This window comes from Arthroderma uncinatum (assembly GCF_011692745.1).
Source record: "Arthroderma uncinatum strain CBS 119779 chromosome Unknown scaffold1, whole genome shotgun sequence".
Taxonomy (NCBI): domain Eukaryota; kingdom Fungi; phylum Ascomycota; class Eurotiomycetes; order Onygenales; family Arthrodermataceae; genus Arthroderma; species Arthroderma uncinatum.
This window is the reverse complement of record NW_022983863.1, coordinates 1987698-2008868: the sequence shown is the minus strand read 5'-3', so window position 1 is coordinate 2008868 and position 21171 is coordinate 1987698. Positions and strand designations below refer to the sequence as shown.

At 49.4% G+C, this 21171-nt stretch overlaps 8 protein-coding genes across 8 annotated transcripts; 3 read left to right on the top strand and 5 right to left on the bottom strand.

Annotated features, from left to right (window-relative positions):
• Positions 1-300: 300 nt before the first annotated feature.
• On the bottom strand, positions 301-1352 carry GIQ15_00630 (uncharacterized protein; the record flags this gene model as incomplete). Its single annotated transcript, XM_033548047.1, has 3 exons — positions 301-921; positions 999-1057; positions 1115-1352. The coding sequence occupies 3 exons, from the start codon at positions 1350-1352 to the stop codon at positions 301-303; spliced, it is 918 nt and encodes a 305-aa protein (XP_033408998.1).
• A 322-nt stretch (positions 1353-1674) lies between these two features.
• On the bottom strand, positions 1675-2217 carry GIQ15_00629 (uncharacterized protein; the record flags this gene model as incomplete). Its single annotated transcript, XM_033548046.1, has 1 exon — positions 1675-2217. One exon carries the CDS (start codon positions 2215-2217, stop codon positions 1675-1677), a length of 543 nt encoding a protein of 180 aa, XP_033408997.1.
• A 921-nt stretch (positions 2218-3138) lies between these two features.
• Positions 3139-4922, bottom strand: GIQ15_00628 (uncharacterized protein; the record flags this gene model as incomplete). The annotated part of the gene is made up of 3 exons (XM_033548045.1): positions 3139-3859; positions 3918-4547; positions 4612-4922. The coding sequence occupies 3 exons, from the start codon at positions 4920-4922 to the stop codon at positions 3139-3141; spliced, it is 1662 nt and encodes a 553-aa protein (XP_033408996.1).
• A 521-nt stretch (positions 4923-5443) lies between these two features.
• GIQ15_00627 (phosphatidylinositol 3-kinase tor2) lies at positions 5444-12866 on the bottom strand (the record flags this gene model as incomplete). Its single annotated transcript, XM_033548044.1, has 6 exons — positions 5444-5821; positions 5894-10294; positions 10347-11233; positions 11286-11665; positions 11721-12672; positions 12740-12866. The coding sequence occupies 6 exons, from the start codon at positions 12864-12866 to the stop codon at positions 5444-5446; spliced, it is 7125 nt and encodes a 2374-aa protein (XP_033408995.1).
• A 382-nt stretch (positions 12867-13248) lies between these two features.
• GIQ15_00626 (uncharacterized protein) lies at positions 13249-14544 on the top strand (the record flags this gene model as incomplete). Its single annotated transcript, XM_033548043.1, has 1 exon — positions 13249-14544. The coding sequence occupies one exon, from the start codon at positions 13249-13251 to the stop codon at positions 14542-14544; it is 1296 nt and encodes a 431-aa protein (XP_033408994.1).
• A 273-nt stretch (positions 14545-14817) lies between these two features.
• GIQ15_00625 (40S ribosomal protein S17) lies at positions 14818-15452 on the top strand (the record flags this gene model as incomplete). The annotated part of the gene is made up of 4 exons (XM_033548042.1): positions 14818-14838; positions 14905-15030; positions 15106-15303; positions 15369-15452. The coding sequence occupies 4 exons, from the start codon at positions 14818-14820 to the stop codon at positions 15450-15452; spliced, it is 429 nt and encodes a 142-aa protein (XP_033408993.1).
• Positions 15453-15846: 394 nt separating this feature from the next.
• Positions 15847-16881, bottom strand: GIQ15_00624 (DUF408 domain-containing protein; the record flags this gene model as incomplete). Its single annotated transcript, XM_033548041.1, has 1 exon — positions 15847-16881. The coding sequence occupies one exon, from the start codon at positions 16879-16881 to the stop codon at positions 15847-15849; it is 1035 nt and encodes a 344-aa protein (XP_033408992.1).
• Positions 16882-17521: 640 nt separating this feature from the next.
• Positions 17522-21088, top strand: GIQ15_00623 (SH3 domain-containing protein; the record flags this gene model as incomplete). Its single annotated transcript, XM_033548040.1, has 3 exons — positions 17522-19175; positions 19232-19294; positions 19347-21088. The coding sequence occupies 3 exons, from the start codon at positions 17522-17524 to the stop codon at positions 21086-21088; spliced, it is 3459 nt and encodes a 1152-aa protein (XP_033408991.1).
• Between the last annotated feature and the right edge of the window lie 83 nt (positions 21089-21171).

Genomic DNA, 21171 nt, shown 5'->3' with positions numbered 1-21171 from the left:
AGCTTTCTTTTTACCACGAACGAAGAGTTCAGTTTTAGACAACGGTTGCGACGGCTGGGGTAGTTGAATAGCACTCAGTGCCAGATGGTCCAGTTGTTCTTCTAATCGGTATTCTATCACTTTTATCGCGTTGACTCTGCGATGCCCAGAGTGCTCAATTAGAAAGACCCCTTTCGATCAGCACCATTTCCGGCCAATGGCTTGGAAACCATGAAAAGTTTTATCCTGCTTGAAAGGGAATTGTTTCAGGAGTCGAAATCCGGAAAATACTACCCAGTGAATATCGGCGAGGTATTCACCTCAAGCGCCCATCCATTTCTTCCAGATGAGATTCCTCCTGTCCTTTTCAGCGTTCTTTGCCATGACCTTCGCAGTTTGTATGGCGGTTAACTGTCCAACCTTCCTCGGTTCCAGGAAAACTGTCTTGCCAGCGAAAAAGGGGTCAACGAGTTCTGCGTAGCCACCAGGAGTGGCATGGGCGGACAAAAAGTTGCGCAACCCAGAAACATCCCGGCGGTATGTGGTAAGTGGCCCCTGATTCCCAGTCTTTCTGGCACTGTTCACAAAACGAACGACAAATTCTACCCATCGAAAAGCGTCGATCTCACGAGTGAGACCGGGGCCGCGACGGAACTCGATGGTGAAGTTATCACCATCTAACAGGCCGGTGAAATTCCAGCCATAGTTCCTGTTGCTACCGCAATTCATAAGCTGGACTAGTTCTTCATTGGTTGTGCAAGCGTCAACCCGGCTATAAGCTTGCACATCAGACAATCCTTCGAGCTGGTAGTTGTCGCTGCGATTGTTCTTCCCCCATATACTCCCCCGACGATGCTCGGGAACAACGAGCTCGATAGAGGATTCGAAGTAAATGATGGCGCGAGATATGCGCTTAAGATCCTCTAAGGTCCAGGCGGCTTCCTTCCGGCTTATATGAACGTGGAAGCCACAGGAATGAGGAAGTTATATGCGCTCAATGAATCGAAGACTGAACGGACCGACGTTTTCCATGTCGGCCTCGAGTATTCCATTACTGGAGATGTTAACTCAAAGGCAGCTACTAAGTGGTTAGAAATTGCAAAAGCTGGCAACAAGGGAAAGGATTGAGGCATACATTGTTGCGAGTTGTCCGTATCTAGAGAACAATCCTCGACTATGCTCCACTCTGAAAGACTATTAGGACCGTCATAGGGGAGCAGGTCCAGGTCACAGTGTATAGAATGGATTCGACTGGGAAACTCGTGGTATTTTGATACCAGCGTCTGCGCAAACGCTTCTACCGACAGCGGAGCGTGGCTGTTTGGAGTAAGGAGAATTTCTATCTCGATACCAATCTTATATGAATCTGCCATCGCTGGGACAGGTGGTGAGGGTAGAGTAATGTAATAGGCGATGAAGGTAGGTTTTTGAGTGGAGGATGAAAACTGAGTTTGAGCTTGAATTACTTTGAAGAATGAAGAAATAGAAGGAGGAGGAGGAAGAAGAGGAGGAGGAAGGAAATATGGCCGCAGATATAATGGGCTTCTTCGGTTTAAAAGTGAATAAATACAAACTGGAATGGACTTTTTTTCGAAAGTGAATACACAAATGTACGAATTTCCCAGTGAAAACCAGTAGGTCCAAACACCAACCAATTCTAACCCCCAGCTGAGTGAAGAGTGATCATACCCTGGATTAACTGCTCATGCTTGGATTGTATTTCCCTTCAGTTAACTCTTCGGGGCTCCCATTCCACACAAAAGTTTTACCAAATACCTTCTGCATCCTCGAATTCTCAATATCAAGAAACTCAATTGCGCAGGCGTCTATCAGGTATTTATCAGTTTCATAGGCACATAACCGGTCCACCTCAGCTTGGTTATGCACCTCAAACGCCATGCCCTCAACAAAATGACCAAAATCGGGGCCGTGTCGAAGCGCCGGGTATGGCCCCCAGAGTTTTGTGTGATAGCCATCAATTCGGGCCGGTCGTAAATTCAGCCTCTCACTGTCAGGAGACATGTCAAGGACTTTAGCGAGCATGTTCTTGTCCATCAACGTCCCGTAGAAGAAGATATAGTATTCATCGAAGAATCCAGGCAAGCCTAGTCTTTCGTATTTGGGGTCAACATGAATCTCTGGGGGTTTCCAGCCTTTGGGCATTAATTTCCACTTGGCCGCCATGCTGGATGGCCTTTCCAGCTTCTTTCGTAATGTTTCTGGCTTGATATTTTCCATGGTTGGCTGGCGGAGCGAGTCTATACGAAGACTCTCAGCAGGTCAGCTACTCTTCGAGTACATTTGACGATGGGGACTTACAATCGCTTGTTGATATAGAAGCTCCTTCGGAGCTGTTTGGGGTCAAGGGTATCCTAGCACTAGGTATGTATTATGTGGTAGTTGATAAAAGTCACAACTGTGCCAGGCAACCAGCGGAATAATAGGCTAGAAGTTTGATGCTTGATAAGCTGTTTAAACACTTAGTTAAACGCTTTGTGCAAGATAATTTATAGTGGTAGACAAAGCGCCTGTTCACTTAATAAGCTATCAAAGCAGACTGAGGGTGAAGGATCTTTTTCAAGTCATATAATGAATGATAAAATCTGAGGAGCCGGAACTTGGAGATGACGTCAATTTAGTATTTAAACCACTATTTCCTACTGATTTTTACATCTGGAAACTGCCACCCTCATAGGTTTAATTTCTTAAAGCATCGAGTATTTTGTTGTTGTTGTTGTTGTTGTTGTTGTTGTAAGACAAAATATAGATATGGTTGTGGAAGTCATTTAATTACTGCCAATAGTTTAGTTTATCATTAGTTTATCTTGTATTAGTGGCGCGGGATATGGAGAGTTTCCCTATATAAAACGAGGTGTTGTAATCAGGCAACAAGGGTGATTTTTTGGGTATTATTGTTCCTGCTTTAGGTTATGTCGTCATTCAATGTATAGAAAGGTATCGGCGCCTATTCTCTTATCTAATTATGTCGAAGGTCGGTCGTTAGTGGGCAAGCTCTGTCGATGGAATTAGGGGTAAAGCCTACGCAAATGTGCTAGAATCCAATGAAACTGTTCCTCATCATGTGCGATAGAATCTTTAATGCAAGTATTTGAAATATCATGTACAAGTAGGTCATTTGCAGATGCAAGATAGCATCATTTACTCGACCGAAACCTTTTTGTTTTTCTTCGCGCGGCGTTCAACCAAGTCGATATAGCCGTCACCTCTCATCCATGTCAATGCTTTCCTGAATCCTCGATCGGCGACATTCTCGGGGTTTCTTTCTAATAACACCCCCAAAAGCGCCCATGAGGCCACAATTACCCACAAGTCTCCGCCTCTATAGCCGCGCCAGAGACCACGCTTAACCCCGGTTTTCCAGGCAGACTCAACAGCTTGTCGGAATAAATAGAGGAAGTGAGCTCGGTAGCCAGACCCGCAGAGCACTGCAAATGGCAGACCACTAATCGCACCACTGAGGTAGAATCGTTGAGTTGGAAGCAGCTTTCGTGGTAAAATGGCGTTGAAGAGACAAACACTTCCCCATGCAGCGCCGATCGACGAGCACAAAATGGCCGTGGCAGCGAGTATTTTCCGGCACAGTAGGTTAGTTGAGGTGATGGGTTCTGTGAGGAACGATTTGATCTTGAGAAGTGAGAGGGCCAAGTAAACTTTGGTAAGAGAACGAGTGAGGGGTGGAACAGAAAGGAGGGCTTGATGTATGAATGCAGTTAAACAAGAAGGAGATTTTGGGTGAAGTAGTGCGCAGGAGAGTGAAGCTATTGCTGGGTGGGCGGGAGATGTGATGGGGGACATGGACTGAACGGCAGCAGGAAGCGTGCCTGAAACAGTTGGGTGAAGTATGGGAGACGTGAATGGCCTACGATAGAGCACAAGTCAGTTTAATGATCTCGAAAGTGAAGCTGGAGATGTCATACGGCCACTTTAATTCGGCTATTTTCGCCAATGCATCGACAGTCTCAAATGGCTCTGGCCAAGCCACATTCGCTGGGAGCCCAGCAGGGCGTTGCTTTATATACTCTGGAGTAAACTGCAGGATGAGTTTTCCAAACCACTGGAACGATACAGCGTTAGCCTCCAACTCGTCAAAGATTTCTGATCCGTCCTGACGACCTACCGCTGGTGTAGCTTCCCTATCAAATATAAACGCATGGAAGAGCTGGGCCATGGAAAGTGGCATGAGCAGCCAACTGCCGAACCACCATGGCCGAAAAGCGAACCATCCCTTCTCCACTAAAGTATTATACAGGACTTCTAAGCTTCTGGTCGACGTGTAGATAGCTAGCGTAAGACGGAGCTGGCTTTGCGGGTAACCCCCGAGAAGGAAACCAGCCAAACTGGCGCCTATGGCAGGCGCATATTTCGACATCAGCGCTTTTGATATACGCGGATTCCTTTCGCGGAAGAGTCGGGCGTTATCTGTTCGCAAGTTCGCACGCAATCGGTAGAAAAAGCGATATAATAGCCGGTGGAATAATAGCATCAAGGATAAGGAGAGGGGGAGCCGGAAAGCCGGAGAATCGCGAAATGGCACCTTCGGCGAGGCTCTATTATTCGAATACATTAGCTATATTCCACAAACTGCCTCTAAATAATATTCTTTCAACGTACGGTGCCCCTTTTCCGAGGATTCGCTGGGTGATGAAGTCCAGGAGTTTCATCCCCACGCGTGTTAGTAAAAACACTCGGATTGAGGAGCGTAATGCCGCTGTGGTGTATTTGTCCTTTGACTTAACGATGCCATTGTAAGTAGCGGGCGAGTAGGTTCTATCTTGTATAGATTGGGGGAGTTTCTGGATGGCGCATTCATGGAGAAAGCGATACTCGTCGCCAGAGCAGAGAAGCTGCAAGACGGTTCTGCGGGCCTTCAGCCGCGGGTCAGCGGGACTGCGTTGCGCCTCTGGATCAGCATTTGAGGCCATGGTCGCGACTATTCTATGATAATCCGCATAAAACGAAGGCGTTTGACCACGAAGCGAGTTCCATGTCTCGACTTGATGTTTACGACGTTTATCTCGACTGCGACCTCGACGTCACCAGAAGCGCTTTTTACATGTGACTTTAGCGCGGGCCTCGGCTATTCTCTTCCTTAGCCGCAGATTATACTGGATATCAAGCAGAGAACGATAGGAATTATAGGAGTAATCTAGGGGAGGATATGACAGGTATTGCTAGGATTAGATCTATGGACAAGCAGAAACGAAAACAAGTAGAAGTAGCAAAAAAAAGGGTCGCGTGTATAGTAAAACATGGAGGAGGACGAACGTAAGGAATCAACCCCAAGCAGATCGTTACTATGAAATTCGTCAAAAGATATAGTACCAGAGGTAAATAGTTAAGAGCGTTTGGGAGGATGTGAGCCACTAAAAGCTAGAGCTGGGGGAGAAAATCTGGTGCGCAGGAACCGATCATGAAAAAGATTCTCTCTACAGATGGTGGGATGCTACCAAAAGCTGCACCATCCAATGTAATGCTGGCACAGGTTTTCTACACTCGTGGCTTGGACTAGAAGCTTGTCGACCTGGTCGCTAACGTTGAGTTCCTCAGGCGTTCTGAAGTCGCGGCCAGTCAACTTCTCCTTGACTCTTCCAAGCACTTGAAGGGCTCGGGCATTCTGCACTTCACGTCCTTCGTTAGGGATGCCCTGCTGGGCATCTAGAATGCCACCATCGAGAATTGATGGGCGACGACGGGAGAAGGTACTCGGCTGAATAGGGTTGCCCAAGTTAGCTTCCGTGGGCGGATGTCGATCCACGATAGAAAGTCGAGCGGGTGATTCGCGGGCACCAAGACGCCAATTGATCAATGGGTCATGGATAAACTGTCAAGGAAAGTTAGTAACTTAATTGTTGAAGGTTAGTATAAAGAAGCGGGAAAAAAAAATAGAACTTACGGCTTCAAGAACAGCCATTAGAGACTCCTTGTTTTCGCGAATAACACGCATAACCGCCTCACAGGTGATATGGAAACTACCCTCGATGTTGCTGACCTCCATTGCGAATGTAAGCATACGGGTCAGCCGGAAGGGTACCCGTTCTGGATACTTCTCACGATGCATCGCAATCTCGAAACAATCGCCGAAATCGATATGTATTATCTTCCCGGTAATTCTATCAAGTAGCAAGTTTGAAGGATGTCGATCACCCAAACCAAGAATATACCCGACCATCGACATGACGCCGAGTGAGCGAGTGTAATTGGTGCGTCGATCAAGCCATGATTCAGAGCTCTTACTCTTCAGCCATAACACGCGGTACAGGTCTTTGCCGGTAGTATTGTCCATTGCATAGCCAAACACTTCCACTTTTTGCATTAGCGTTAAGTTATCATAGTCAGGTGCCATCTGAAGCATAATCCGGTGCTCGATATTGAGTAGAATGCGGCGGCTCTCGCGGTATTCTTTGATGAGCGCATGTAGCGTATCGGTATTGTAGCACCATCCAATCAATCCTGAGTTCTGAGAGAGTGGGATTGCAGGGAACCTTCGAATCGTCAAGTGACGTTTGAAACATTCGCTGTCGTTGTCTAGAAGTGTGTTGACCAGACCGAACAGCTGCATAACTCGCTCGTCTTGTCGAATATCTTCGTGACCCTTGAGCGCATACATGTATGAACTTCCATCACTTCCTCTGATTATCATCTTTCTTGGTTTCTTCTTTGTTTGAACCACCACTGCAACGCTATCGAAACTCTGAATTCGGATAACGGGCCTACCGCTTTGATATGTGCCGGGAATAGCGAGATCAAGGTCAACCACGTCCTTGAGTTTAGGAGAAATGTATTTCAGATCAAGCGATTTAATCTGTGTCACTTGTCGGGAGATTTTGCGGAATACGTTGTAGTATAGGTCCCACGCTTGGTTGAGATCTCCCATCTCCCCAGTTTCACGATATAAGTTGCAGAAGTGTTTTGCCTCAGCTAAGTCCCGACCGAAGGCTTGAGCAAAGGATACTTCACGCAGGGTTTCTGCGCCCTTATCCAGCATATCATGGAGGGGGGCAAGCGTCGACAACATACCCTCCACGTCATGGTCGGTGAAGAAGAGCCTGGACGCTTCTTCTAAGGCATCATACCACAGTTCATGCCATAATACCGCAACACGCACCAGTTCACCACTCACAACCTCAGCCTGTTCAACCAACCGTGCGCTATGCGCTCTCATGCTGTCCATGATGCTCAGAGCGGACTGGGACCGCCGGACCACGTTGGACTTCGTTGCGACAGTCAATGGGTAAACAAGCGCCTGCGGGTGCGCTTTGCCCATCTCCGCTAATAAACGATGCACCGCGGCACGAACTCGGGGATTGGGTTGATTGATGCGGGCTATGAGCTGGGGAGTGACTTCGAGCCATGTGTCAATGCTCACAGTTGAAAAACCTTCAACGACAACAGCATTGACTTCTCCGTCGCCGCCATGGGTAAACCAAAGAGTAAGTAGTCTAAGGGCATCTTGCAATGTGCTTGAAGAAAGAAGAGCAATTGAACGGAAGAATCCGCGTATTGCGGGCATAACATGTTCAAGAATGATGTGTTGGGGAGCGTCCCGGTCTGGTTGTGACGTTAAGGAGTTAACAACTTCGAAATTCGCCAGAGCCCATGCATGCCACGCCTTGTAAGAATCGCGATTGTATTGGGTGGCTGCAGAGTATGAGTTCAGGACATCGCGGACACCGTCAGATCTCCAGTCACCACGTTGCAACACGGTCTGCCATTCACCTTGCTTGAGATGGCTCTTCGCCAGGAGCCGTCGGAACTTATTGGCATCCCCGAGATGTTGCTTCGAGAAGCCAGCATCTGCATGGTTAGAGTCAGTGATGCCATTCGTTAGTGATGGCCCTTCGGCAGAGTTGTGCTCGTCATTAGTGGCGAGAATCGAGTTATATCGCCCGTAGGATTCCGTGAGTGAGATAGTAAATTCTTCTAGTGCTTGGAGGGCTTCAGCCTGACGTCCTGACGCCCAGTTAAACTTGAGACGTGCATATGTCACTTCAGGCGGGATGCCACCCTCAGATGTCTCTACCGACTCGAGTGCACTGAGAGAACGCTCTGCCAATCCCATTCGGTTTGATTTACGGCAAAGGTTGACGAATTTAATCCACATATCGAGATTCTCACGCGGAGTGATAACAAGGGCCCTGACTTTGAGCATGCGCTGCCACACCTCAACATTTTGTTGGCAGCCCAGAAGTCGCTTATTCCACGTTATTCTCATTGCTTCCTGCTTCTCAGGGTCATCCACGCTGCGCTTATATGTTATTATCTCCTCCAGCTCCGCAAGCATCTGGACGCGAACAACAACGTTGTAAGCTCTGTTGTATGATTCGCCTAACAAAGCAGAAAGTTCGGTGTCTAAGCCGTTTCTGGCCTTTTCAATGAGCGCCGATGCCTCCTCAAATTGGTTGCGGTGAAGAGAGAGAATGGCTCCGAAGAATGAACGATCTGGTGATTGATCTTTCATAACTCCGATGTAGGAATCCATAAGTTCCCATTGGCCCCTTCCCCATGCGGCCGCTGCGGCCAGTGGTGCAATTGCCTTGCGATGCTCGTTTGAAGCTTGATTCCACTTCTCCTGTGCAAGATCTGAAAGCATTTTCCATTCTCCAAGCGCATGAAGACATCGCATCTTTCCCATGGTAACCTCGAAAGAATCGGGATCTATTAATTCTCGTCTCTTATAGGCAGCTAACGCTTCTTCCCATCGTTGAAGCTTCACAAACCATGTCTCCTTTAACTCCACGTCTCGGTATGCTTGAGCTTTGCGGAGAATACCGATTGCGGCATCGGATTGTTGAAGGTGATTATTGATGCTGATCAGCGCCTCCACGGCGCTAGAATTTTGATCTTGCTCAAACTCTAACTCCTTGTAATGTAGCGCTTTAGCAAATGCGTGGCATTTACCGGCGTATTTACCAAGGGTTCGGATATCAATTGGTAGAGCTTTGTCATCGTGCTCCATGAACTCGGCTAGGTTGAGGAGTATTTGTAGGATTTCTGGAGGGATATTTTGAGAAGTTAGAGCTAAGTCGATTGAATGAACCAGCTCCTCCTGGTATTGATGGTACAACTCTGTCCAGCAGGAAACAAAAGCAGCGTTGAAAAGATCTTTCGCAAGTGGCTGGTAGATACCAGCTAAACTTGCACAGGCACGAAGGGCATGAGACGGGGACTCTTTGAGGAGCTCGACACTGAAACGTCGAATCCATTCCTGCCAGTCCTCGCGAGTAGACTTTTGTGTGGCATCCCACGCATTTTTAAGATGTTGCTGGTTAACAAAGATTTTCTTCTGGCCTACATCCGCAAATGCCGAGTCCTCCACGAGGTTGCTATGATGTTCATTGGGGTTGAGGTCCTGCGGTAACGGGTCTCCTTTCTGTAGTTTTGAAACAAGGATGTGGTAATTGTGGTGGTGAATCTGGTTAAATTTGAGAACCTTGTTGATAAGGGGGACATAATTATTGAAATCCTGGCCAAGTTGAAATATGAGCGTACAAATGCAATCTAATGCAGTCTGTCTGAGTGGTCTTTCGGCGTTATTTATAACCCTGGACAATGGATGTATCATAAGTGACGAGAAGTCGGATACGTTGACCTGCCTCGAGAGCTTTGCCAGTGTTTCAATGGCGCATTTTCGGATATTGGGTGGATTTTGCGTTTTGTCGAAGAGTTTGACAATGGCTGGGACAATGCGATGCATATATTCCTCGGCACTCGAGCCGAAAATTAGAAAGGTGTGAAGGATTCTCTCAGAAGGTTGTCGTCTGACGGAGTTGTCTTTCTCGATAGTGTCCAGCATCAAGGGCACAAGTGCTGCGAGATACTTTTTGAATTCGCCCTCCAACGATTTGGCAACTGCCTCCACCAAGGATAGTATCGTACATTGCACAGGGTAGGGAGAACCCCAGTAGTCGCGAATGACTTCAATTATTTCGGGAAGGAATGCACGAATATGTTGTTTAACAATTGTCACCAAGATGGCCAACTGGTTAAAGTATGTTTCAAGTCGGCTGATAGGCGTGCTCCTGATGACGGATATAAATGCGGGTATTATTTGCCCTAAAAATGGAACACATTTGAGTCCGAGGGTTTTGAACATCGTAACAATTGCATCAATGACAGCGGAATGATATTGGGCAAGAGAGCTCTCCCGCAGAACGTTTTGGAGAAGGGTATTGATGACAACGGTGGGATAGTACTCTTCGTTGGAGGGGGTGAGGCCTTGCATGATGAGGGACACGTCGGAAACCGTTTGGATTTCATTGACAAAGTGAACATCAGGGGACGTTTCGCTGATTTGCTGTAATACAGTTAGTATGTTACTATCAATATAGAAATATATGAAATATTACCTGATCCTTATATGGGTCGAGGGCGCCTAATATTCCAATGAGTTTGATGGTCTCTTTTCGTAGACCTCCAGTCTGCTCCGTCTTGATGATGTTGATGAGAATAGAGAGAAGCTGCGGGTATTCCTTGTACGGTTCGATGACATATCCGGCATTACTCGCTAGTTGACCAAGAGTCTTCAAAGCCGCTTCTCTCTTGGCTTGGGAGGAGAGATCTTGCAGGGAGTCCAGGATGATTGGCATGAGTTGCGGGAGGTACTGTTTCATATCCTCGCCGCCTATGGTTGCCAGCTCTCCAATAGCTTTAAGCGTGGTGGCTTCTACTGCAGCATTTCCGTCTGACATCTTAGGCAGTAATGTTGTAATGATTGGGTCAACATAAGAGCGGATAAGCTTCGTGGCATTCGATACGAAGAGACTGATCAGTTGAGCACTCTCCTCTTTTTGTCGCGAGGTCGTCGCGAAGCTGAGGCCAGTCAACAAGTTGACGAGCAACTTCCTCAAAGGTGGGAATACGTAGGCGGGATTGACACTCGACAGGCGGCCAATGATACTGATTGCTGCTTCTCGTACTGGGAACATCTCATCATTAACCGCAAGGAACAAACATCGAACATTTTCTGGTTTGGCCAAGTGGCGGTCGAATTTCTTATCAAGAGAGAATAGCACGTTGCGTCGGATGTCGGGGTCGGGGTCTCCCACTCCAACGGACAATAGTTTATCGATGACCTCGCTAACGACCTGGATCGAGTGAGCGCTTGTCTGGTTAATAATTGGATCATGTACAAAGAGCTGACAGCACGTCAAAGCGGATGCCTTTCGGATTTCCGGGCTGTCGTTATCAACAAATTTGATAGCAACGTCACGAACAAACTCGTTCAAAACATGACCTAACGAAGTTAATAGATCGCTTCCAATTCCCCTTGGCCTGGGATTACTTACCTGAGAAATCAAAGCTGCCAAGTGTATGCAACGCGAGAGCGATTTCGCTGTCGCTTCGGTCTTGTGGCAAAGAGCCGAAGTCCTTTGCAAAAGAAGGTATAGGAGGTAGCCGACTCTCTGGGCACCCTAGGGGCCTGAACGGCGTTCCACATAGGACAATACTAAGCATGTCCAACAACTTTTCTTGGATAGTGGCTCTAATGGGTGGGATATAGTGCGCCATATCCACAAGCGCCTGGGTAAGGGATTTACTTAGGCCACAAGCAAAGATCGGGTCAAGCAATGATTCCATGTATTTGCTGAGGGTCTGTCCAACGGCGAGGGAGAGCATGCTGATGCACTCGAACATTGGCCCTTCATTAACAGCAGCACGATTTCGTCTATAATTCATCTTAGCTTGGGCACAATCTGTTAAGTAGGTCAGGGATCACTTACGCTTTCAAGGCCAAACCCTCACGGATATATATGATGATTCCATCAAGGAACTGCCCGATAGCATGGCCAACAGCGCTTGCAATTTTCCCAATAGCAACGAACGCAGTATTTCTCTCCTTATCGCGTTTCAGCTGTGCTTGGAGGTATATCATGAATTTATGGAGGTATGTATTTGTAAAGTCGAGGGGGGCGTAAGAGGCGAGAACGGGTATGGTAAGCACAATCTGAGCGCGAATCTTGGGGTCACGGTGGTCCTTCAGCCGCAGTACGAGTTCGCATGTGTTATGATAATGCTCGTTCATGAACATCGCCCCTTTTAAGAGTAGCTCTTTAAGCGTAAGAAGGGAGCCGTGAATCCAGTCCACGTTGTTCGATCGCAGGCCTGACAATGACTCCTCATATATCCTCGAAAACCACTGTGACCGAACCAAGCTATCTCTAGCCGCAATTATTTCGAAGCATTCGCTGACAGCCTCTGCGGCGGTCTCTCGAATGACTACCTTCGGGTCCCGCAACGCGACCCATATGAGGTCAAAAACTTGCGGAATAAACCCGTATAGCAGTGTTGGAGACCCCTTAGCGAGTTCTTGGATGACCAGAACAGCGGCAAAGCGCCTGTTTTCCTGGCGCTCCGTCTGCAGCCATTCTAGCGCAGACTGTATCTCGCTTTCAACTAGTTCTGCCGTCAACGCGCCGCCTGGCTTGGCCAGATGTCCGAGGCATCCGGCCGCGAAGAGTAAAACCGAGTTGTCATTGCTTCTTAACGCGCTCCGTAAGTAGCTAGCAAATCGAGTGGTCTTCTGTGCGGTGTCCACGCCATCAAATTCGATCAAGCGGTCGAGAACGAGTAAGCCGCCAATTTTTTCATTCGCATCATTTCCAGTTACGATAAGTTGTGCGATACGCTGGTTTATGCTGTTATAATGGTCGAGGAACTTGTCCTGCGGAAGCTCTGCCGGTTGGGGAGAGGTAGATTAGCATAGGATTCCTCGACGCAGATGCGAGATTGGCCGTCTTACCTCGGGAGGCTGCAATGATATTATCGTACAGCTCGGTGGCAGCTCGATTCCGAGTATCTTCGCTCTTGGACTTGAGCTCCTGAAAGAGTCTTTGGGTTGCATCTGCAGCTTGGGTAACTTGGGCCATGTTTTGATATCAAGTCAGGAAAGCCGGCAACACAACTAGCTCCGATAAGCAAATCATGGGCCGCATTCAGCATCCCAGTACAATAACCAAGCAGACAGCACGATTCATATCCCTCGCGATCACTTCTCCCGTCAGCTGCCGGAGAACTGCTGTTTCGTTGCTTGCTGTCTTGTGATGGCGACCCGTTTGGAGGTTGTAGATAACGCTTGGGGAAATTAGTAAGCAGAAATAGTCACGTGAAAGTCAGCTTTTTAATCTCTTGGGCAAGAAGGAAAATCTTCATGTATTGCGAAACAAGAGACCTTGGACGGCGACACAGGCAACGCCGAGAATAACGCTGCGTTTGGGCAATTGGAAGGCGACAGCTGCCACAGTCGAAGCCATGGCGGGTAGGATATCGCCTGCCACGAATCTTCTGCGCAAGTCTCGCCTGTTTGCGCTCCCTTCCTCTCTCGCTCCTCCACCTCCAGCGCCGACATCCATTTTTTGCAGCGAGTCGGACTCGGCGACACTCCCCTATCCAACGAAGGCTACGATCGAGACACCTCTGTCTTCTCTGGTGAGAGGCGATTGGGGTTTGAAGCGGCCCCTACCAGCCAAATCTACCACCAACAGCTCTTCCAACCCCCTGGTTCGAATCAACCGCCTTGATACCTACGAGCATATCACCGACTTCCACCCAGCCAACGATCATGCCCTCACCCTTCAAAAGTATCAGGAGCTAAGTCTTCCGGTATCCTCGACGGTCCATAATAGCCTGACATTGTCAGGCAGCCGTCACACCAGCGTGTTCGAAAGCTCAAATGATAACATAACAATAACCGAAGATCAAAGCTCCGGGAAAAAGTTGAGGTACAGGTTCAAGGGACCATGGTTAGCTGGTATGACAGAAGTCGAATTCCAAAGGTACCTGAAGAAAGTACGAAAGCAGAAGCCGGAGTTCCTACAGAGGCTCCGTGAGGTTATCACAGAAAACAAGGCTTTGCAAGCAAGGAGACGGTTGATGGACGAGGGCAAGGTGTTGGAGGACTCTGATATCCCGAAAGAAATGAGCGATGCCGAATTCGAAACCGCTCTTTTGGCCCTTCGTGCCGACCCTACAAGCCTTGGCCCCGAAATCAACAGGTTCCTCGACCTGGCTACTCCGCCCAAGGTTCCCGATCGACGAATTCACCTACACAACTGGATCGGGGGCCCGTCAGACGTAGCGTCACCTCAGTATGCACGAGATGGGCCTCCCAGAACCCATCCTTCTGCGGGAATAAGTTATCTGCGCACCAAATCGCATATCGACAACCATCCCGTTGCAGGTCCCCAGCGAGACCCTCGTCCGGTCCAAGCCCGAGTGTTGCGCGCGAGAGGACGCGGTAGAGGAGGATCAGCCAAGAGCATAGTTGGTGTCGCCGGTTTTGTCACAGACGACATTGGCCCTTCAGCATCTAGGGAATTCGACCGCCAGAATGGATCGCTCCAGTTTGATCCAGATCTGCCCGGTGGCTCGAAATGGTGGGTTAAGGTGGACAGAGCTATGGTAGATGCGAATGGCAAGGTGATACTCCGTGTCGACGGCGCAACGTCTTCGGCAAAGGCCCTATATGGGGTGAAGGAAGCAACCAAAGCTCTGCCCTCATTCGTCACCAGCAGGGCGTCTTTCTCCCGCCTCGACGAGAATTCGTGAACGAGTGTCTGCCTTTGATCTCCCGCTGTATACAAGTGTATTTTTATTTCCAGTCAAGATATACAATTTACTACGTTTTAGCCATGCTTCAACATACCAAATTACTTCCTTCTTCCACCTGAATCGAGGCCTGAGATTATGTAATCAATATAGTCACGTGCATATACCAGCCCTAAGCGAACTTCCACTTATCAAAAAAGCATCACGAACATTTACTCGACTGAACCAACTGTCACTTCATCAACCGCAGTTCAGCACATCAACACCGCCAACATGGGTCGCGTTAGGACAAAGGTAGGTGGTCATTCGGCTGTATCTTCTCTTGATCGAGAACTGACGAAACTGCTTTGATCTGGACAGACCGTTAAGAAATCCGCCAAGAGCATCATTGAGCGATACTACCCCAAGCTCACTCTCGATTTCGAGACCAACAAGCGTATCTGCGATGAGATCGCTATCATTTCCTCCAAGCGTCTTCGCAACAAGGTAGGCCTCCAAGAATACCATGAATCATACAATTTCCGAATCTGCAATTCTAATTCGAAAACGGTTTTTCGATAGATTGCTGGCTACACGACCCATTTGATGAAGCGTATCCAGCGTGGTCCAGTCCGCGGTATCTCCTTCAAGCTGCAAGAAGAGGAGCGTGAGCGCAAGGATCAATACGTCCCAGAGATCTCCGCCCTTGACATCTCTCAGACCGAGAGTGGTCAGCTCGACGTTGACGCCGATACCAAGGACCTCCTCAAGAGCCTCGGAGTAAGTTTGCACCCCCAAGCTTGGAATATAGTATTGGCAATTTTCTGACATGCTTCCCTCTCCAGTTCGATGCCCTCAAGGTCAACGTGGTCCCAGTTGCTCAGCAAACCCAGAACACCGACGGACGACGATACGGCGACCGTCGCTAAATCGATTCCTTCAAAATGGCAGGAGTTATGCGGTGGTGGGAATTTGGGTCAAATTATCCAGGCATTTGTTCAAAACAAGTTCAAGCCTAGGGTGCCAATTTCTAATATAAAAAAATTTCCAAATACAAGGTGTCGCGGATTCCCTCGGGATGAAGCTTGATTGCCAAAAAAAACTGTTTCCCCAGCCGTAGTAATCTATACTACATGTCTCGGCCCTTTAAGGCGGCAAGATGATGTTCGTTTATTATGGTAAGTATCGCAACCGCCCAATGTGAAATTGCAAAAAGAAATGCTTGAAAGACGCCATAGTTCGCCATCAGCGCACACAAAAGCCTCGGGTATATTGCGTTCAGCCCAACAACGCCAGAATAAACCAATACATGTAAGCGCGATCTCATATCTGTGGTAATAAATCATGCATATCCTCGTCTCCATCCCCATCTCGATCGGGGACGTCCCAGTTTCTGAACTGTATGTCACTCCTGGGATGAAAGCCTTCCACTGAGCCTCCGCCTGCGCTGTCGGCCTGGGGAATAGGAGCTTCCGGGTGCCTTAAACTATCAGTGTCTCTCTCAACAACCGATGCGAGTAAACCCGCTGCCTGATGTGAGGCAGGATTGCCCTGACTGTGAGGATTTATCGACGGAGCCCCTCGATCTTGCATTGTCAGCTCCTGTAGCTCTCGAGATAGATGATCCTGGATATAGCCCGAGTTCCCCTGGAGCGCAGGTCCCTGGACGCTTTCCTCCATTCCTCTCATGCTATCACCGGCCTGTTCGGTGTGCGACCCTGACGACTCAGCCCGTCGGGCCTCGTCTAGAATCACAAAGTTCCTGTTCCCGTTCCCCATCCTTTCAGAGGCTGGCCTCTCACTGAGCTGGACCTTGAGATACATTGCTCGCTCAGCACACTCGTCAGAACACCACATCTCCAGCTTCTCTTTCTGCACTACTTTCATCTCTTTGCCACGGCCTCCAGGACCGCTTCCCTTTGAACCCCATACGATCCGGTAGCCACCTCTAGAGTTATCCTTCCTCCGCGGCTTAGGACATAAGGTATAACCACAGCTACCGTCGATGTTGCGTTCCTGGATCAAGTTATCGTAGTCCGATGGCTGGAAGCAGGCCAACGCTGAGAAAAATGTCGACACGTCTTCAGCAGAGGGAGAATCAGCCGTAGCATCCTTTGCTGTAGGTAGTTCCATGAGCGTTTCTATATGTGAGAGTATAAGGAGCTCCAGCTCTTTACGGTTCTGGATCTGGCGCGCATGGTGAAGCGCAATGGACATATGCCGGGGATCTGGGGACCCTTTCCCGCGATACTGAGAGGATTCAGGCCTCGATCGCGTCGAGGCTGGCGCGGATGAGGCGTGAACAGCTTGTATCGACGTCTTGAGGGCCGAGTCGTTATGAGCGCCTCCGGCCGCCATAGCTTCGGCCAAACGGTTCGTAAATATGCAATCCTGGACGGGCAGGCAATAGACAAGCGCTCTATCCCAGTCGCTAGCCCAGAGGAGCCCTCTTTATCGTCAGTGTCAAGCCCGTAGACCGCGAGCAGTGCATGTTGAATGTTGTGCGGGTGTGGGGTTGGACGTGGCGGCGTCTGTATACAAGCCACAACCACCTTATTAAGTGTTGGCGCTCTCTCTCTCTCCTCCCTCCAGGCAACTTCACCAACTCCACGCTTCCCGGCCCTGAGCTCGTCGTTACTCAACGGCCTGTATTCGTGAAGGAGATAGCGCTATAGACTTTACAGCTTGCTTTACCACCTGTAAGATCGTGCACTCTGCTCTCCTCCGTTGACTTGTGTTGACATCTCATTACTAACACAGCCCGCCGCGCAGCTTGCTCAGATGCTCTAGCTACATACCACGTCATCTTTCATTCTGTCGGACTCGGAATTGAAGCCATAGCGGACTCCAGCCGTCTGATACTCTCTTTTTGCGCTCTGCTATTGCTTGGTTTAAATCTGGTCGCAATACAGTTGACCCGTCGTACCTGGAGCCGCCGTTGCGCTCGACCGTTTATACGTCCCTCGATACTCTTATAGATTCGATACCAGCCTCCCAAATGCCCGCGGTACCTTTCACGGTCAAAGCAGTGTTCGAATACACCTCGGAACATGAAGATGACCTTAAATTCTCAATTGGGCAGATCATCACGGTAACGGAGGAGGAGGATGCTGATTGGTATTACGGCAATTATACCGACGATGCGGGCGCCAAACAAGAGGGCATTTTCCCTAGGAATTTTGTCGAAAAGTACGAGCCTCCAGCTCCTCCACGGCCTACGAGACCGACGAGGACCCGGAAGGAATCCGAAACCGTTCCTCAATCCCCGCCCATGGCGCCTGAGCAGCCCCCTGCCGATATTCCGCAAGAGGACGTGCAGAAGAAGAGTGTTGATCTGGGAGCTGCGGATGAATCGGTCAGACAGAGCATCCCCGCCCCATCCGAGGCAGTCAAAAGCCCTGTTGCTCTATCGTCGCCTCCTTTGAGTCCTCCTCCCTCTCAAAAGGCCGTACCACCTCCGCCAGCAGCACCTGTTGAAGCCCCCGCCAAAAAAGCTCCACCTCCGGCAGTTGCTGAGAAACCTGCCGTTGGCTCGTTTAGAGATCGAATTGCTGCCTTTAACAAGCCATCTGCGGCACCGATAACGCCTTTCAACCCTAACGCTAACCTATCAAGCTCTTTTGTTAAGAAGCCATTCGTTGCACCACCACCAAGTAAAAATGCTTACGTTCCTCCACCAGTTGAACCACCCCAGACTTACAGGAGAGAGGAACCTGCAGAGCGTGTTAGTCAGGAGACTTCATTGCCGATCCGTTCTGAAGTCGCGGACACCACCGGGGCTGTAGAGGAAGACCAACCAAAGCCAACAAGTCTTAAAGAAAGAATTGCTCTTTTACAGAAACAGCAGCTAGAGCAGGCTGCTCGACATGCCGAGGCTGCCCAGAAAAAGGAGAAACCGAAGAAACCAGCAAAGAAACGACCGGAACCACAAGAGCCTACCGAACAGCCCGAGTCAACGGTGGGAGTAGAGCTGCAGAGAACTGAGACTTCGGAAACAGCAAAGGAGTCATCAACTACAAGCGGCCCAGCCGAGGAAAGCAGTCAACATAAGCACCGAGCTTCTGTCCTACCACCCGCCAGAGAACTTACAAGCGATACTAATGACGCTGACAATTCCGCGGCTGGTGATACGGAGGAGGCGAGTGAAACTTCGACCAGCAAAGAGGATCCTGAAGAGAAATCACCTGAGCCAAGGTATCAGACACGGCCTGACGATGAAACCAACCGTGATGAAAATGAGTCCGAGGAAGAAGCAAGCGAGGAGCAAGAGGAAGTTGAGATGGATCCAGAGATCAAGCGGAGAATGGAGATTCGTGATCGAATGGCCAAACTTAGTGGCGGAATGGGAATGATGGGAATGTTCGGTGCGCCATCTGGTCTACCAGGAATGCCCACTGGCGGATATAGAAAACCAAAAACCCCGTCAGCGGATGCAGGAGCCGTAGAACAACAACCAGAGCCCCAGGCATATGCTCCTCCTATTCAGGTTATGGGTCTTCCGGGGATGCATCCCAGAAAACGGGAAGAATCACCCAAAAGCCCAACAGTGGTGCCAGAAGAACATAGTGAACCTCAAAATGTTTCTCAAGCCTCCCCAGCTGGTTCAGAAGAGGCTCCCGAAGAGGGCAGTGAAGAACCGGTCACACCACATGGTATAGCTCTATACTCCCCTAAATTGTCAAAAACGTAACTAATGCATTCACGTCAGGACGGCCAGTACCTGCGCCTCCAGTAACCCATGCTCTACCACCACCACCTCCTCCTCCAGAAAGTAAGCTACGCCGTTCCTCTTTCTACTCATCTTCTGCTCTAACGTTCACTAGGTCGACCTGTTCCACCACCTCTGCAAGGAATCATGACTTCTCCTTCTCTTGGGGCCAAAACCGAGGAAGACATTGTGTCCTCTCCGGTAGGGCTTGACAAAGGCGATAATGAATCATACTTCCCAGGACATGAAGCATCCAGGAGTGCACGCCAGTCGATAGACCAAACCATGGGTGCATCTCCTATATCGTCTCCCGTGCTAGGGCCAGGGCGACGGCAGAGCCATCCACCTCCTCCACCTCCGTCGGCTCCCCCAGTACCATCATCCGCTCAAACTCGCCCCCCACCACCTCCTCCACCAACAGGCCCAATCTCGCGCAAATCTACATCTGACAGTAGGATGAGTGCACGAACACCAACTCAGCCATTAGGTAGTGATAGTGAGGAAGAAGTGACCGAGTACGAAGGCGACTATGATACGGACATAGCTTCTGGGGCCAAACACAAAGATGCCCTCAAGGCGCATGCACGAGATTCTAGTGTAGATGAAGGGACGCTAGCCGACTCTTTCAGTCCCCATTCACCAAGGAGCCCGATAGAAACAAGACCACCGATCCCGCAAACTGCTCCTTCGACATCTGCTCCCCGTTCAGCACCACCCCCTCCTCCACCTGGCCAACCTCCAAAGGCAGCACGGAGGTCTGTCGATATGCCGAGGGTCCCGCCACCTCCAGTTCCTGCTCCAAAGATGTACACGCAAGAAGAAGATACCCGTCAACAAGGGCGTGAGGAAGGATATGACCCGTATAGGTACGATGTAGGACCTAGTGTTGTCGCCCAGGAGGACCGAGGCGAACCCCAAATAAAAGAGACGGAAGAGGAGGAATCATACGATCAGCCATCTCAACAGCCAATGTCTTCTCCCCAGCCGTCACGCCCATCCCGGAGTTCTGCTGATCTATTAAGAGGCCAAACAACAACACGTAGGTCCATGGATGTTTCTCGCCCCTCCATTGATCAAGGATACATTGCAAACGATGTAGATCTTGCTTCCACTTCTCTCTGGTGGACTCAACCGAATACACCACCTCCAGTATTCCAGGGCCGACGAGACATCCTCTTTGAAATTGAGGAATCATCAACGAATAAACGCGGCGGTAAAGTTACCATATCAAAGGACGTTTATCTTCTATTTATGGACTACTCTCAAACCGTTGTATCCGCGCAATTCGATGCCAAAAACCCCGTCGATGTAGTGCTGGAACAACGTCACGAGCCACCACCACCACGACTCCGTCAAGATCAACTAGAAGACGCCCACACCCAATTCGGTGCTCGTATTTCTGAATCAATTGCCTCAAAACAAAACACCACCATTGGCGACGGCACACCTCATGCTCTCATCCAAGCACTCCTTATTCCGTTCAAGGATGCTCTTCTCCCCGTCGGCGTCCGCAGCTATGGTGCTCTAGTTTATGCCAACCTTGCCAACGCCTCTGTCCAGCAATTTGATGAGATCCGTCCCGGTGATATAATCACATTCCGCAACTGTCGTTTCCAAGGCCACCGCGGCACAATGCATCAGAAATACTCAGCCGAAGTAGGGAAACCAGACCATGCAGGAATCGTATCTGATTGGGATGGGACGAAGAAAAAGGTACGAGCCTGGGAACAAGGTAGGGAGAGCAAGAAGGCGAAAGTAGAGAGCTACAAATTGGGAGATTTGAAGAGTGGTGAATGTCGTGTTTGGAGAGTCATGCCTCGTTCATGGGTTGGTTGGGATGGACAGCACAAGGCCTAAGTTCTAGCCAGAACTGGACTTCCATCAACTCGCTCACTCATGCTCCAACGCTATACGCTACGATTTACATTTCTGCCTTTGTC